Source organism: Ornithorhynchus anatinus, chromosome 5, assembly GCF_004115215.2.
Source record: "Ornithorhynchus anatinus isolate Pmale09 chromosome 5, mOrnAna1.pri.v4, whole genome shotgun sequence".
Taxonomy (NCBI): domain Eukaryota; kingdom Metazoa; phylum Chordata; class Mammalia; order Monotremata; family Ornithorhynchidae; genus Ornithorhynchus; species Ornithorhynchus anatinus.
The window spans coordinates 3,863,486-3,878,173 of record NC_041732.1 but is presented as its reverse complement, the minus strand read 5'-3'; the positions used below and the strand labels follow the sequence as shown (position 1 = coordinate 3,878,173).

General features: G+C 56.7%; 2 protein-coding genes across 2 annotated transcripts; both read left to right on the top strand.

Annotated features, from left to right (window-relative positions):
- Positions 1 to 2,306: 2,306 nt before the first annotated feature.
- Positions 2,307 to 9,994, top strand: TOMM40 (translocase of outer mitochondrial membrane 40). Its single transcript, XM_029064394.1, has 10 exons — positions 2,307 to 2,386; positions 3,023 to 3,245; positions 3,424 to 3,491; positions 4,121 to 4,213; positions 4,361 to 4,462; positions 4,549 to 4,654; positions 8,014 to 8,136; positions 8,387 to 8,463; positions 8,683 to 8,785; positions 9,391 to 9,994. The coding sequence occupies exons 2-10, from the start codon at positions 3,029 to 3,031 to the stop codon at positions 9,528 to 9,530; spliced, it is 1,029 nt and encodes a 342-aa protein (XP_028920227.1). The 5' UTR covers positions 2,307 to 2,386; positions 3,023 to 3,028; the 3' UTR covers positions 9,531 to 9,994.
- A 1,479-nt stretch (positions 9,995 to 11,473) lies between these two features.
- On the top strand, positions 11,474 to 13,660 carry APOE (apolipoprotein E). The gene is made up of 4 exons (XM_029066682.1): positions 11,474 to 11,568; positions 12,133 to 12,192; positions 12,530 to 12,704; positions 12,815 to 13,660. The coding sequence occupies exons 2-4, from the start codon at positions 12,150 to 12,152 to the stop codon at positions 13,554 to 13,556; spliced, it is 960 nt and encodes a 319-aa protein (XP_028922515.1). The 5' UTR covers positions 11,474 to 11,568; positions 12,133 to 12,149; the 3' UTR covers positions 13,557 to 13,660.
- Positions 13,661 to 14,688: the final 1,028 nt, after the last annotated feature.

Sequence of the window (14,688 nt, the reverse complement as noted above, 5' to 3'; positions counted from 1 at the left end):
AGGAGTGGGGACTACAAAACAATGAACTGAGCTGGGGGAGAGCAGGTTCAGAGAGTAGAGCCAGTTTGTGGAGAAGATCTGGGACCGCAGTTATGCTTTATTCAGCAGACAATGGGGAGGGCTGGGAAAATGGTGCCAGTGATGACCGAAAGCCACTGGCTGGTCAATCAATCAGTGGTACTTACTGAGCACTTACTGGGTGCAAAACACTGTAATAAGCATTAGGAAGAGAACAGTACACAGAGATGGTAGACATGTTCCCTGCCCACAGTGAGCTTGCAGCCTAGAGGGCCTTCATAAAATTAAAAACACAGGCAGGGTCTCATTGTCTCCCTGCTCTGGTTCTGACACTTGAAGGGGTTTGATTACCATGAACACCCTTGCTGGTCTCCCTGCTTTCCAGCCCACACTTCCTTCTGCAGCCTGGATTATTTTCCTAAATGGCAGACTGGCCACTTGTCCCTAGTCCCCTGGAAGCATCAGTGGTTGTTCATTCTTCTCATCTCCCCGTCAGTGGTTGTTCAGTCAGCGGTTGTTCAGTCAGTGGTTGTTCAGTCAGTCAGTGATTGTTCGGTCAGTGGTTGTTCATTCTTCTCACCTCCCTGTCATTCAGTGGTTGTTCATTCTCACCTCCCCGGCAGTCAGTGGTTGTTCATTCTTCTTACCTCCCCTCCCCACCTTGTTCTAGTCTGAATCCCTCCGGGCCAGGGAATGGGGCCAAGCAGGCCAGGAAATGGGGCCAAGCAATGCGTTAGTACTTCATCCATGTATTTCTTCCCCAGTGCTTGCTTTTGCTGCCTGGCCTGGTGGAATGAGCACAGGCCGGGGAGTCAGAGGACCTGGGTTCTAATCCCCCCTCTGCACTTGTCTGCTGTGTGTGAACTTGGGTAAGTCATTTAACTTCTTTAGGCCTGTTCCCTCATCTATAAAACGAGCAATCCTATTTCATCCTACTTGGACTGTGAGTCTCATGTGGGTCGGGGACTGTGCCCCATCTTTTTATTTTGTGCCTACCCAAGTGCTTAGCACATACTTCTCTGTGCCTCAGTTACTTCATCTGTAAAATGGGGATTGAGATGGTGAGCTCCACATGGCACTGGGACTGTGTCCAACCCGATTTGCTTGCATCCAACCCAGTGAGAAGCAGTGTGGTTCAGTGGAAAGAGCCCAGGCTTGGGAGTCAGAGGTCATGGGTTCAAACCCCGGATCTGCCACTTGTCAGCTGTGTGACTTTGGGCAGGTCATTTAACCTCTCTGTGCCTCAGTCACCCCATCTTTAAAATGGGGATTAAGACTGTCACATGGGACAACCTGATTACCTTGTATCCTCCCTAGTACTTAGAACAGTGCTTTGCACATAGTAAGCGCCTAACAAATACCATCATCATCATCGTCAGTGCTTGGTACAGTGTCTGGCACATATTTGTTAAGCGTTCGCTGTGTGCAGAGCACTGTTCTAAGCGCTGGGGTAGATACAGGGTAATCAGGTTGTCCCTCGTGAGCCTCACAGTTAATCCCCATTTTCCAGATGAGGGAACTGAGGCCCAGAGAAGTGAAGTGACATGCCCACAGTCACACTGCCGACAAAGGGCAGAGCCGGGATTCGAACCCATGACCTCTGACTCCCAAGCCCGGGCTCTTGCCACTGAGCCACGCTGCTTCTCTTAACAAACACCCCAATTATGATTGCAGCAACGAGTGTGGATGGGCAGGAATGGACAAGGGGTAAAGGCAGCCCATTTTTCAGTGGAGCACTATGGGTAACTGGTTGACTCAAAAGGCGGGAGGGGAAAAAATATTTCCGTTAAAGGAGGGAAGGAGGAGAATCTACGGGTCGCCGGCCGCCCCATCACCGCGCTGCCTTCTGGGAAGCCGGGGCTGACCTTGCCCGTCTCCCGCTACTGACGGGCCCTGCTCCTCAACCTAGCTAAGCTCCTGCCCTTTGACCCCGGAGTCTCCGCCAATAGGCGTGCAGCACCGTGCTGCTCGGGGAGGAGTTTGGCCTGGGTGACGTCAATGCCGTCGCCGTCCCCTCCCCTCCAGCCAATCGAAGACCAGATGCTTCCAGCTCCCGAATGGGAGCCGGCCAATGACAGAGCGGAACCCAGGCCGACGGGGAGGAGAGACGCCGGAAGGAGTGGACCAATGGGGAAGGCCTTCGGGGGCGGTACGCCGCTCAGGCTCTCGTCCAATGGGAGCGGCGGAAGGCCTTCTGTGGGCGGGGCTTATGGGGAGCGGACCAATGAGGGCCGCCAGAGGGGGCGGGCGCGGCCGCAGGGCGGGCCAATGGGCGCGGGGCTGCGGCCGCCAGCGGGGTCGGTTGCGCCTCCCGCACGGGGTGGGAGCGGAGCGGAGCGAAGAGGCCGGGAGGAGCCGTAGCCGAGCAGTGAGCGCGGGACGGGCAGCGGGACCCGGACCGGGACCGGGGTGGGAGGGTCACGTGACGGGGGCCTGCAATGCTTCCCCTCCTCGGGGAGCAAGGGGGGGTCACGTGGACTCAAAGGGGTCAAGGGTCACGTGGAGCCCCCCAACCTTCGAGGGTCACGTGGGCTGTCGGAGGAACCCCACCCCCCCACCCCAAATTCTTCATCCCAGGTCCCTTCCTCACCCGGGACTGGACTCCTCATTTCGATGACCCCTCTTCTGAGGTTTAATAATCATCATCATCATAATGCTGATGGTATTTGATAAGCGCTTACTGTGTGCAAAGTTACCGATTTGTCCCTTCCAAGCGCTTAGTACAGTGCTCTGCACACAGTATGCGCTCAAATACTACTGAATGAATGAATGCAAAACACTGTTCTAAGCGCTGGGGGGATTCAAGGTGATCAGATTGTCCCACGTGGGGCTCCCAGTTTTCATCCCCATTTTACAGATGAGGATCTGTGACCCCGCCCCCCCAGAATTTCTTGAACTTTGACCTCCCCAATGACCCCCCCGACACCCCCATTTCACCATCATTTGTATCTGCCCTCCCCACGACCTCCTGATTCTTGACCCCGATTCCTCCCTCCCCCTCTAGGTGACCATGGGCAACGTGATGGCCGCCAGCTCCCCTCCTCCTCCTCCTGCCACCGCAGGGCCCGGGCTGGTATCGGTGCCGCCGGGCTTCACGCTGCCCCCGGTGAGCGGCCTGAGCCCGGGTCCCCCCGGGGAACGGCCCCCGGGCAGCGCCGATGGCGAGCGGGAGTGCGGGGCCCTGCCCAACCCGGGGACCTTCGAGGAGTGTCACCGCAAGTGCAAGGGTGAGGGGACTCGGGGAGGGATGGATCTGCAGAGAGAGACTCAGAGGGAGAGAGAGGAGGGAAGGACCTGGTGGGGAGGGGGCCTCGGACAGTCAGCCCATGTCAAGATGGGGGACAGGGTGGGGGACAGGAGGGACCGGCTGGGGTCCAGCAGCCACAACCCTCCCCTTTGCTTCAGATCTCTTCCCGGTGCAGATGGAAGGCGTGAAACTCACAGTCAACAAAGGCCTCAGTAACCACTTCCAGGTGAGAGTTCTCCCCACTGAGGATGACCCTTCTGTATCCCAACCTCCGTGTCACCAGCCTTTGTAGTTGAGGGATGGACACTGGGGGAGAGCCATCTAGTAATGGTAACTGTTTTATCTGCTCAGCACTGGGGTAGAAAGAGGATCATCGCGTCGGACACGGTCCCCAGCCCACAAGGTCCCCATCCCACAAGGGGTCCTCCCACGCTAAGGGGAGATGGGGGCCGGGCTTGTGACACGGTCCCCATCCTACAAGGGGGTCCTCCCACGCTAAGGGGAGATGGGGGCCGAGCTGTTGCAGGTGAACTTCCTGCGTTTGCCAGCCCACGGGTGGACTCCCGGACAGTTTTCAGGTGGAGGAGGTCCCCTGAACTCCTGGCTCACCCACGAAGGCTTCCTGATGGAATGCACTTTAGAGTTCAGAAAGGGAAATGTGTGGGAATCCTTCCCCCTCCCATTCATTCAATTGTATTTATTGGGCGCTTATTGTGTGCCAAGCACTGTACTAAGTGCTTGGGTGAATACAGTGCAACAGAAAACAGACACATTCCTACCCACAGCGAGCTCACAGTCAAGACCTAGGAAAGAGCACGGGGCCTCGCCAAACCTGATCTGCCTTTCTGTCACCAGGTGAACCACACAGTAGCTCTCAGCACCGTCGGCGACTCCAACTATCATTTTGGGGTCACGTATGTGGGGACCAAGCAGCTCAGTCCCACGGAGGTGAGAGACCCTTCTTCCCAGGGATCTGACCCCTTGATCCCCACCCTCTCCCGCCCCCAGACCTCCCTTCTGCCCCTTGGGTATCCAAAGGGATGGGTGTCTGTGCTCCTCAGTCCCGTTGATCACCAGCCCCTGTCCCCTCTGCAGGCATTCCCAGTGTTGGTGGGTGACATGGACAATAGCGGGAGCCTCAACGCCCAGGTCATTCACCAGTTGGGGGCCGGGCTGCGCTCTAAGATGGCCGTCCAGGTGAGTGACCTCTCCCCGCCGGCCTACCGGGTTCCCCCTTGCGCCCCTGCCATGCGCCAAGGTCAGCCATTGCCTTCTCCCTTCAGACCCAACAGTCCAAGTTCGTAAACTGGCAAGTGGATGGGGAATACCGGGGCTCCGACTTCACGGCGGCTGTGACCCTGGGGAACCCCGATGTGCTGGTGGGCTCAGGTGAGGGTCCGGTCCTGTGTGCCCCTGCCTGCCCCAACCTACCCACACACTAGTGTACATATACACATATGTGCGTGTGCTCTCTCTCTCTCTTTCTCTCTGTGTCCCTTTCTCCTTCTCTCCCCAGCTGGACTGTGTCTTTTTCTATCTGACTGGTTCTATCCATCTATGAATATGTGTGTGTTTATCTAAGAGCTTGATCAGTCAGTGGTATTTATTGAAAGCTTACTTTGTGCAGAACACTGTAGTAATAATAATTGTAGTATTAAACACTATGTACCAGGTATTGTACTTAGTACTGGAGTGGATTCAAGCAAATCAGGTTGGACACAGTCCCTGTCCCACGTGGAACTCGTAGTCTCAATCTCCATTTTACAGATGAGGTAACTGAGTCCCAGAGAAGTGAAGTGACTTCACACGGCAGACAAGTGGTGGAGCCGGGATTAAGTGCTTTTTTAAGAGCTTGGGAGAGTACAGTACAACAGAGTTGATAGAAACATTCCCTCCCCACCACGAACTTACAAGTCAAGAGAGATGACCCTAAAGTCTACAGCTTGAGTCAGATTTTGGGGGGTCCTGCTGGGTAACTCTGAATGTGTAGAATGGCCAGGGAGACCCCTGCATCTGCCCCCATTCTGCAGTGCCTGACAGTTCCCCCCATGGAACTAATAGTGTAGGTTTTATTAAGCACTTACTATACGCCAAGCACTGTTCTAGTTAGAAGACAGATCAGACATGGTTCTTGTCCCTAGTGGGCTTCCCAGTCTAAGCAGACGGGAAATAAGACTTTTAATCCCCATTTTACAGATGAGGAAGGTGAGGCACAAAAAGTTGAGTGATTTGCCCGAAGTCACACAGCAAGAAAGTGGTAGAGGCAGGAATACAACTCAGTTCCTCTGACTCCCTGGCCTGGTTTCTTTCCATTAGGCCCCACTTCTTCTCTGACCAAGTATTCATTCATTCAGTCATGTTTATTGAGTGCTTACTGTGTGCAGAGCACTGTACTAAGCGCTTGGGAGAATACAGTACAACAACAAGCAGACACATTCCCTGCCCACAACGAATTTACAGTCTGGGGTGGGGGAGAGAGACATTACTATAAATAAGTCAATTATGGATGGGAACATAAGTACTGTGGGGCAGGGAAGAGGGATGAACAAAAACCAGCAAGTCAGGGTGACGCAGAAGGGCGTGGGAGGAAGAGGAAAGGGGGGTTTCTCTTGAAGGAGATGTGCTTTCAGTAAGACTTTGAAGAGTGCCAAAGAGGGAGTGAGGGCTGAGACCTCTCTTCCCTTCACCTCCGTCCTTTCTTAGAGAAGCAGCATGGCTCAGTGGAAAGAGCCCGGGCTCGGGAGACAGAGGTCAAGGGTTTGAATCCCGGCTCTGCCACTTGTCAGCTGTGGGACTGTGGGCAAGTCACTTAACTTCTCCGTGCCTTAGTTACCTCATCTCCAAAATGGGGACTAAGACTGTGAGCCTCACATGGGACAACCTGATTACCCTATATCTACCCCAGCGCTTAGAACAGTGCTCTGCACATAGTAAGCGCTTAACAAATACCAACATTATCTGTCCATCCAACCTGCCCCTTCACTCCCTCCATCCCTCCATCCTCTTAGCTGCCCTTCATTGGATGTCCCACTGAAATGCCGGGCTCTGGCTCTCTGTCGGATTCACTCCTCCTTCCCCCACTGACAAGGAGAGTGGAGAAATGTGGTGAGGAAAACCACTGGGAGGCAGCGTAACCCAGTGGAAAGAGAAGGTTCTAATCCCAGCTCTACCACTGGCCCTGCGGTGTGGTTTGGGGCAGGTTCCTTATCCTACCAGGTTTTGGGTTTCTTCATATAATAATCATTATTATAGTATTTGTTAAGCACTTACTATGTGCCAAGCACGGTTCTAAGTGCTGGAGTTAGATACAAGGTAATCAGGTTGTCCATCGTGGGGCTCACAGTCTTCATCCCCATTTTACAGGTGAGGGAACTGAGGCCCAGTGAAGTGACTTGCCCAAGGTGATACAGCAGACAAGTGACGCAGCTGGGATTAGAACCCACATCGTCTGACTCCCGAGCCCGGGCTCTTGCCGTAGGCCATGCTGGTTTTCATTGTAATAATCATGGTATTTGTTAGCACTTGATGTGCGTCGAACACTGTTTCAAGCACTGAGGTAGATGCAAGGTAATCAAGTTACTTCAATCTGTGGTTCTTCCCTGGATCTAATTCTTTCTTCTAGACTGTGAACCTGTTGTTGGGAAGGGATTGTCTCTATCTGTTGCCGAATTGTACCTTCCAAGCGCTTAGTACCGTGCTCTGCACACAGTAAGCGCTCAGTAAATACTATTGAATTAATAAATGGATTTTACAGATGAGGTAACTGAGGCACAGGGAGGTGACTTGCTCAAGGTCACACAGCAGACACGTGGTAGAGCTGAGATTAGAATCCACGTCCTCTGACTTCCAGGCCCATACTCTTTCCACTGCACCATGCTGCTCATTTGTGAAATGGGGACAAGATATTTTCTCTTCCTTTCTTTTTAAACTGAGTGAGACAGACCCTGTCTGATTGGATTATCCTGTGTCTGTTGCTGCACTGAGCATACTGTTTTGGTACCTAATAATAATTGTAGTATTTAAGTGCTTAGTTTATGCCAAGTAAGTGCTGGGGTAGATACAAGATAAGATTGGTCACAATCCATGTCCCACATGGAGCTCACAGTTTAAGGAGAGGAGGGACAGCAGGCGTATCCCCAGTTTATAGATGTCTGTGCCTCAGTTTCTGTCAGTTACTTGCCCAGGTACATGTGTGGCCTAATGGATAGAGCTGGAAGTCAGAAGGACCTTGGTTCCAATCATGAACTCTGCCACTTGTCTGCGATATGACCATTGGCCAGTCACTTAATTTCTCTGGGTTTCAGTTACCTCATCTTTAAAATGGGGATTAAGACCATGAGCCCTTTGTGGGATAGGAACTGTGACCAACCTGATTAGCTTGTATCTACCCCAGCGCTTAGTTCAGCATCTTGCACCTAGTAAGTGCTCAACAAATTCCTTTCAAAAAAAACAAACCCTGGCAGAGCCTGGTCACCTGATTACCTTGTATCTGCCCCAGGGCCTGGCACCTAGTAAGTGCTCAACAAATATCATTGTTATGCTCTGAGATTAGAACCCAGCTCCCTGCTATTTCCATTAGATCACACTGCTTCTCTGTAAAATGCGCTTAATGAATGCCAGACTTATTGTTAGGGGATTGGGGTGGTGGTGTTACACAGAGGGGACTAGAGGCAGGGGGTCTGGGCTACCCTCTGTCCCCCTGCCCCCTGCCATGACCTATCCTGGGACCTCCTCCCTTCCCCCTGCAGGGATCCTGGTGGCCCATTATCTCCAGAGTATCACTCCTTGCCTGGCGCTCGGAGGGGAGTTGGTCTACCACCGTCGGCCGGGGGAGGAGGGAACCGTCATGTCCTTGGCTGGCAAGTATACAGGTATGGAGTTTTCATGTCCTTGGCTGGCAAGTATACAGGTATGGAGCTGGGCCGACAGGATGCCTAGGGTCCTGCGGAGAGCCCGGGTTGGGAATGGGTGCTGAACTAGGGTGGCTGGGGACTTCCACGTCTCGGGAGGGGAAGAGGAGTCGAGCAGGCCACACAGTTGAGTCCCTGATGGGTAGTAGGGGCTGAGGGGGTGGGGGGCGGAGACCGATCTCCCTTCCTCTTATCTCCAACCTCTCCCCAGCTGCTAACTGGCTGGCGACATTAACCGTGGGACAGGCTGGAGCCCACGCCACGTACTACCACAAAGCAAACGACCAGGTGCGTGTGTGGTTGTCTGGGAGAAACCCGGGATTGGGGGGTGGTGGGGGTGTCACTGTGGGCAGAGGTGGGGGGTGGGGGTCCTGGTTGGGGAGAAGGCGTTGGAGGCGGTGGGGGTGGGGAGCTGTCAGGGTGGTCCTGGCACACCCTGGCTCAGGTCTCCAGGGCTGGGTGAGCAGGAAGGCTGTAGGTTGACACTTCCCTCTCTGCAACCCCCAGCTGCAAGTCGGAGTGGAGTTTGAAGCAAGCACCCGCATGCAGGACACCAGCGTCTCCTTCGGCTACCAGCTGGACCTGCCCAAGGCTAACCTGCTCTTCAAAGGTTCTTTCCCAACCCCCCACCTAATAATAATAGTAACTGTATTCATTAAGCGCTTACTATATGCCATGCACTGTACTAAGCACTGGGGTAAATAAGGTGGGACCCGGTCCCTGTCCACCTGGGGCCCACAGTCGCAATCCCCATTTTACAGATGAGGTAAAAGGCATGTAGAAGTTCACTCATTCATTCAATTGTATTTATTGAGTGCTTACTGTGTGCAGAGCACTGTATTAAGCGCTTGGAATGTACCATTTGGCAACAGATAGAGACCATCCCTACCCAACAACAGGCTCACAGTCTAGAAGGGGGGAGTCAGACAACAAAACAAAACAAGTAGACAGGCTTCAATACTATCAAAATAGATAGAGTCAAGGTCACATAGCAGACAAGTGGCGGAGCTGGGATTAGAACCCAGGTCCTCCTGATTCCAGGGTCCGTGCTCAATCCACCCCACCATGCTGCTTTCCACCCAACCCTGTTTCCCCACCGCCAGCCACGGCCCCCCTCTCCGTAGTGCTTACGCCGTATCTTCTCTGCCTGCGTCTTTTTCCTACTCTGACTGTGTCTTCTCACTCGCTCTCTCCCCGGGCCTCCTCTCACCACAGGCTCTGTGGACAGCAACTGGATCGTGGGCGCGACACTGGAGAAGAAGCTTTTGCCTCTGCCTCTCACACTGGCCCTGGGAGCGTTCCTCAATCACCGCAAGAACAAGTTCCAGTGCGGCTTTGGCCTCACCATCGGCTGATCCCACCGCCACCTGCCCACCTCGTGCGCCCCGGGCCACCCCGTCCTTAGCCGGGGGAGGGTCTTAGGGAGCCGGCAGGGGGGCCCGGGAGAGGACCCTCGGAGAGCTGGGGGAAGGGGCAGCCCTTCCTGCCCAGAGGGAGGAGATTTCCACCCTTGGGGGCTCCCTCAGAACAACCTAGGCCTCGGCCTGTTGGTCTCTTGCTCCCTCCTCAGGGAGTGGGGGAGGGGCGCCCAGGCGGGGTGTAGGGGGGGTGGGACCTATGAAGGGGAGTCTCTGCTCTGGGTCCCACAACCTCCCCCAAGCCCGAGGGGTCTGACCCCTCCCCGCCTGTGTCTGTGTGTCTGTCCCCTGTCCGCCCTCTCCTCCCCGTCCTCTCGGTGTAAATCATGTTTATAAGTTATGACAATGAAAGGGGAAGATTTTACAGAAAAAAACCCACAAAATACATGGAAAAAAAGGGATGGGCGCTGGACGTGTTTATGTCTTTGCCTGGGGAGGGTGGGGTGGGGATGGGGGGATGTTGATGGACTGACCCCAGGGCCTGCTCCCTAGGCTATGTCCCCTGCCCCAGTGGGGGCTGGAGGCAGGGGAGTGAGAGGGCAAAACAGGCCGGACTCTGAGCCAGATGAGAGAGCAAAGGCCGTGCTGGATCCTGGCCTGACTGATCATCAGAGGGTCTTTGGCCCTTGTAGTGACTGCAAGGAGAGGAAGCGTGGGGGTGGTGAGGGGCCGGATGCCTGGGTCCCAGTTTAGCACTGCAACTTGGGCTCTGGAGTCAGCATGGAGTGACTTAGACGGGGAAAGCACTTTCCCTGCGGGTTCGGGGGGGGGGGGGGGGGGGGGGGGGCGTGCATCCTAGCTGTCTCCTTTCAGTTCCTGTGGTCTGGGCTGCCCTCTGGGGAGGGGTCAGTGTTGAGGGTGGAGCTGGGGTGGGGAGGTGTTGGCCCTCAGACCCCCCCCCCAAGCTTCTTAACCCCTTCAGCTGCCCTATCCCTTTGCTTGGGTGACCCTGGGGTCTTTCCCTGGTGGGTCTACCCTCCTTTCCTGCTTTGGGACCCAGGTGTGTTCTGCCCCCTGCCCCAAACAAAAAAGACTTTGTTTTAGATAAATCCTTCCCCTCCCAACCAGGACTCTGACCCAGGCAAACATGGGATGGGGTTGGATGGGCATGAGAAGGGTTTGTGGATCAATCAGTCCCATGAGAGACCCAGGTGTTCTGCTCCTGTCCCCCCTCCCCCAAAAGCCTTTGTTCTAGTTAAATCCTTCCCCTCCCAACCAGGGTTCATCCCTGGACTCTGACCCAGGCAAACACGGGGTGTGGGGAGGGGGGGCATGAGGAGGGTCCCATCAGTCCCATGAGGGGCCTAGATGTGCACCCTGCCCCCCCCCCCCCCAACTCCCTTTCCGGCCCGAGCCTTTGTTCTAGACAAATCCTTCTCCCAACCAGGACTCATGGCTGGACTCTGCCCTGGGGGAACACGGGGTCGGGGTTGGGTGGGCATGAGGAGGGTTTGTGGTCCCACCAGCCCCACCAGTCCCATGAGAGGCCCGCTTGGGGTCAGGCCCGGTTATGGGGTGAGAGGTCGGCCCTTCTCCGCCCTGCTCCGGGAAGGACCTTGAACTCCGCCCTCCCCCCAACCCTTCCCGGGAGACCAGGCATCCCGGCACCAAAACTTCTCCCACGGTCTTGGCGACCCTGCGGGATCCAGACTTGGCTGGATCAAGGCCGCCCATGGGGGATCCTCGCTCTGACTTCCGCCCCCCACCCCTAAATCCCCCATCTCTGAGACTCCCCCTCGCTATCCTGCCTCTCTGGAACTCCACCCCCAGGATCCGGGCACCCCGTCCAGATCCAGAAGGGTTAAGTTCCGGAAAGGGGGGAGGGGGCAGGGGGGGCAGTGCCCATCTCGTGACTTTTCTTCGGCCAGTGGGGCCCCGCCCCCGCCCTCCCCTCCGAGGAGGGCAACTCTATAACTAGGTCGAACGAGACTTGGATCAGCACTTTCTCAGCGGAGCCCCGGGACGTCTGGCCGAGGTGAGGATGGGGGATCTTTGGACGGGAGGGGAAGGGGCTTGGCGGGAGGATGGAGAAACGGGGGCTCAGACCTGTGGAGCAAGAACACAGCGAGGTTGCGACCAAGAGCAAGGAGGATCAGAGGCCAGGACAGACAGGTGACAGAAGCTGGATAGAAGCTCAGATCGCGACCAGAGGGACCGGAGGAAAGAAGGGGAGAGGGCTAAAGCCGGGGGGCGTCCCCCCAAAGTGCAGAGAGCGCCTCGGGGACATCTGGGGAATCTAGGGGCTATGGGGAAGGGGGAGGCCGACCCCGGATCCTGGCGGGGGGGGACAGAGGTGAAGGGGAAGCTGGATGGGATGCCTGGGCAGAGGCCGGCTAAAGGTGTGTGTGATTTGGGGGAGGGGATGAAGAAGAGACCCTCGAATTACTCCGACACCCCCCCCCACTGTCCCCCGCATACAATGGAGGCGATAAGGCGGGGAGATAAGGGGTTGGGAGACAATGGAGGGGGAGAAGAGGTAAGGAGCTGGGAGCCTGGAGGTTGGGGGGACAATTAGTTCAATCCTCTTTCTTCCTCACAGACCAATCAGGTTCAGCCATGAAACTCCTGTGGGCGTTATTCGCTGTGGCCCTCCTGGCAGGTATGTGGGGACATCACCCCTCCATCGCCCCCGATGACCCCTCTATCCTTGCCCCTCCCCAGAGTGACCCCCCCAATCCACCATAATCCTGCCACCACCCCCGTCCCCCATTCCAACCCCGTCGCCCCCACCCACCTCCCACTATGACCACCGCTCTGTGCCCTCTCCCCCCAGGCTTTTCTGAGAGGTTACACAGTGTGGCACCTCACAACGCCCCTGTGGCCCCAGTTTCAGCCCGGCCCTTCCATGACCACCCTCGTTCCCACGCCTTGTCCCTCTCCTCTCCCCCTCCACTCTCCCTGTTGGGAGTGACCCCTCCTGTCCCTCTGGCCTTCAGGCTGCCAGGCAGATCCTCTCCCTCTGGATCAGGATCTGGGGCTTGGGGCTGGGAACACTCAGCAGCCATGGGAGGAGACGGTGGAGCGCTTCTGGAGCTACGTGGTCCAGGTCCAGAACATGGCATACGACATGCACGACAAGGCCGTTAACTCTCAGATCAACAAGGAGATCAAGTGAGTGGTGGGGGGTGGGGGGCGTCCCGTCCAGGAGCCGGGGAAGACTGCTGGTCCTGGAGGGCGCAGGTGGCATTGACCGCCCCCTCCTCCTCCTTTCCTCCCCTCAGCTCGCTCTTGGAAGATACGGCAACCGAGTTCAACGCCTTGAAGGAGCAGCTGGAGCCGGCAGTGGAAGACACCCGGGCCCGCGTCCACAAGGAGCTGACGGCCGTGGTGGACCGGCTCCAGGGAGACCTGCAGGAGGCCAAGGAGCGGGTGACCCAGTACGAGACGGAGATCCAGGCCATGGTGGGTCAGAACGTGGAGGAGCTCCGCAGCCGCACCGCCTCCCAGCTCCGCAAGCTCCGCAAACGCATCACCAAGGACGCCGAGGAGCTCCGACGCCGCATCACCGTCTACGGCACCGGGGCCCGGGAGGGGATGGAGCGGGGGGTCGGAGTCTTCCGGGAGCGACTGGAGCCCATCGGTCAGCGGATCCAAGCCAAGGGCCAGGAGCGGGTTCAGGTGATGGGAGAACTGGTCAGTCAGCAGGTCAAAGATCTGGGCTCGAAGGTGCAGGGCTACGGGGAGCAGGTGAAGGAGAAGATTCAGGAGCTGCAGGGCCAGGTCAGGGGGCGGCTGATGAAGGCGGGCGAGGACACCCGGGACAAACTGGACGACCTGAAGGAGAAGCTGGAGGAGATGAAGGAGAAGGTGGAGCAGCAAGCCAACGAGGTGCGTGAGCAGCTGGAGAAGATACAGGAGCAGTTGAGGAGCTGGTTCCAGCCTCTCGTCCAAGACGTCCAGACCCAGTGGAGCAACCTGCTGGAGAAGGTGCAGGGCATCAAGGAACCGGTGCCCGAAGAATGAGCCGGAGCCCCCCGGCCAGTTCCCCCGACTCCCTTCCGGGCCTCGAACCCCCACCCCCTCTGCTCTCGAAGATAATAAACACACTTAGGTGGCTTTCTGTAGCAGCTGGTCGTGTGGAGTGATTGTTTGCGGGCAGCTCCGAGTCTCCTCCACTCCTGGCTCTTTCTCCCACCATCCCCAACCCTCCTCTCTCGGATCCTCCCCCCTCTGCTGTCCACCTCCAGCCTCGGTTTCCCTCCCTAGTGGCCAAGCGGGCCCGGCCTCCTCTTCCTCCCGCGGTCGCAAGGCGAGTAAGGGAATGGAGATTGAGACTAATAATAATAATAATAATGATAGTATTTATTAAGCGCTTACTAGGTGCCAGGCACTGTACTAAGCGCTGGGGTGGATACAAACAAATTGGGCTGGACACAGTTCCTTGTCCCCACATGGGGTTCTCAGTCTCAATCCCCATTTTACAGATGAGGGAATTGAGGCTCAGAGAAGTTAAGTGACTTGCTCAACCAGGCCTGGTAGCTAGACAGGAACTTCTAGCGCTCCAGTTCAGAGTCCCAAATGCCTCCCCTGAGGTCACCTCCCGCCCCGACCCCCTCAACTTGGGTCATTTCTCAGCCCAACCTTTAATGCCCCCCTCCCCCCTCGGACCCATGTCGAGGGAGTGAGTGGGCAGAGTCTGCTGGAGGGACTTGGGGCATCAGGGGGTGGCCTTAGGTGCCGGTGGAAGGAGGTCCGAGCTAAGCGACCCTCCTATAATAATCCCTCCGGGCGGGGCCCGGGGGCTGAGGCCGGGGCTTCGGAGCCAGAGTCGCGAGACGAACGGTCGCGATCCTCCCTGTCGCCGCCGCCGCCGCCGCCACCACGGCCTACCCCGCCCTCATCCCCTACCCACCCCCCGAGCGTCGTCGAACCTCCCCGCATCTTAAAACCCCCCTCCCCGCCCTGCCACACCTGCGAGAGGCCGCGGCTGAGCAGACCATTGCAGGTCAGGGGCCGGTGGGAATGTGTTGTGTGTGTGATGTGTGTGTTTGTGTATCCGGAGGGAGTCGGCTACTCCCATCCTTCCCTACAACCACCTCCTCCTCTCCTTCCCCTCCTCTGCCCCCATTTTTCCCCTCCCTCATTCCCCTCGCCT

What these genes read in the sequence shown, in the direction of transcription:
- TOMM40 (XM_029064394.1), top strand. Translation starts at nt 3,029, where the DNA reads ATGGGCAACGTGATGGCCGCCAGCTCCCCTCCTCCTCCTCCTGCCACC. An exon ending in GCCTCAGTAACCACTTCCAG is followed by an intron (nt 3,492 to 4,120) that starts GTGAGAGTTCTC and finishes TTCTGTCACCAG; the next exon opens with GTGAACCACACAGTAGCTCT. An exon ending in CTTGGCTGGCAAGTATACAG is followed by an intron (nt 8,137 to 8,386) that starts GTATGGAGTTTT and finishes ACCTCTCCCCAG; the next exon opens with CTGCTAACTGGCTGGCGACA.
- APOE (XM_029066682.1), top strand. Translation starts at nt 12,150, where the DNA reads ATGAAACTCCTGTGGGCGTTATTCGCTGTGGCCCTCCTGGCAG. An exon ending in CGCTGTGGCCCTCCTGGCAG is followed by an intron (nt 12,193 to 12,529) that starts GTATGTGGGGAC and finishes TCTGGCCTTCAG; the next exon opens with GCTGCCAGGCAGATCCTCTC. An exon ending in CAGATCAACAAGGAGATCAA is followed by an intron (nt 12,705 to 12,814) that starts GTGAGTGGTGGG and finishes TCCTCCCCTCAG; the next exon opens with CTCGCTCTTGGAAGATACGG.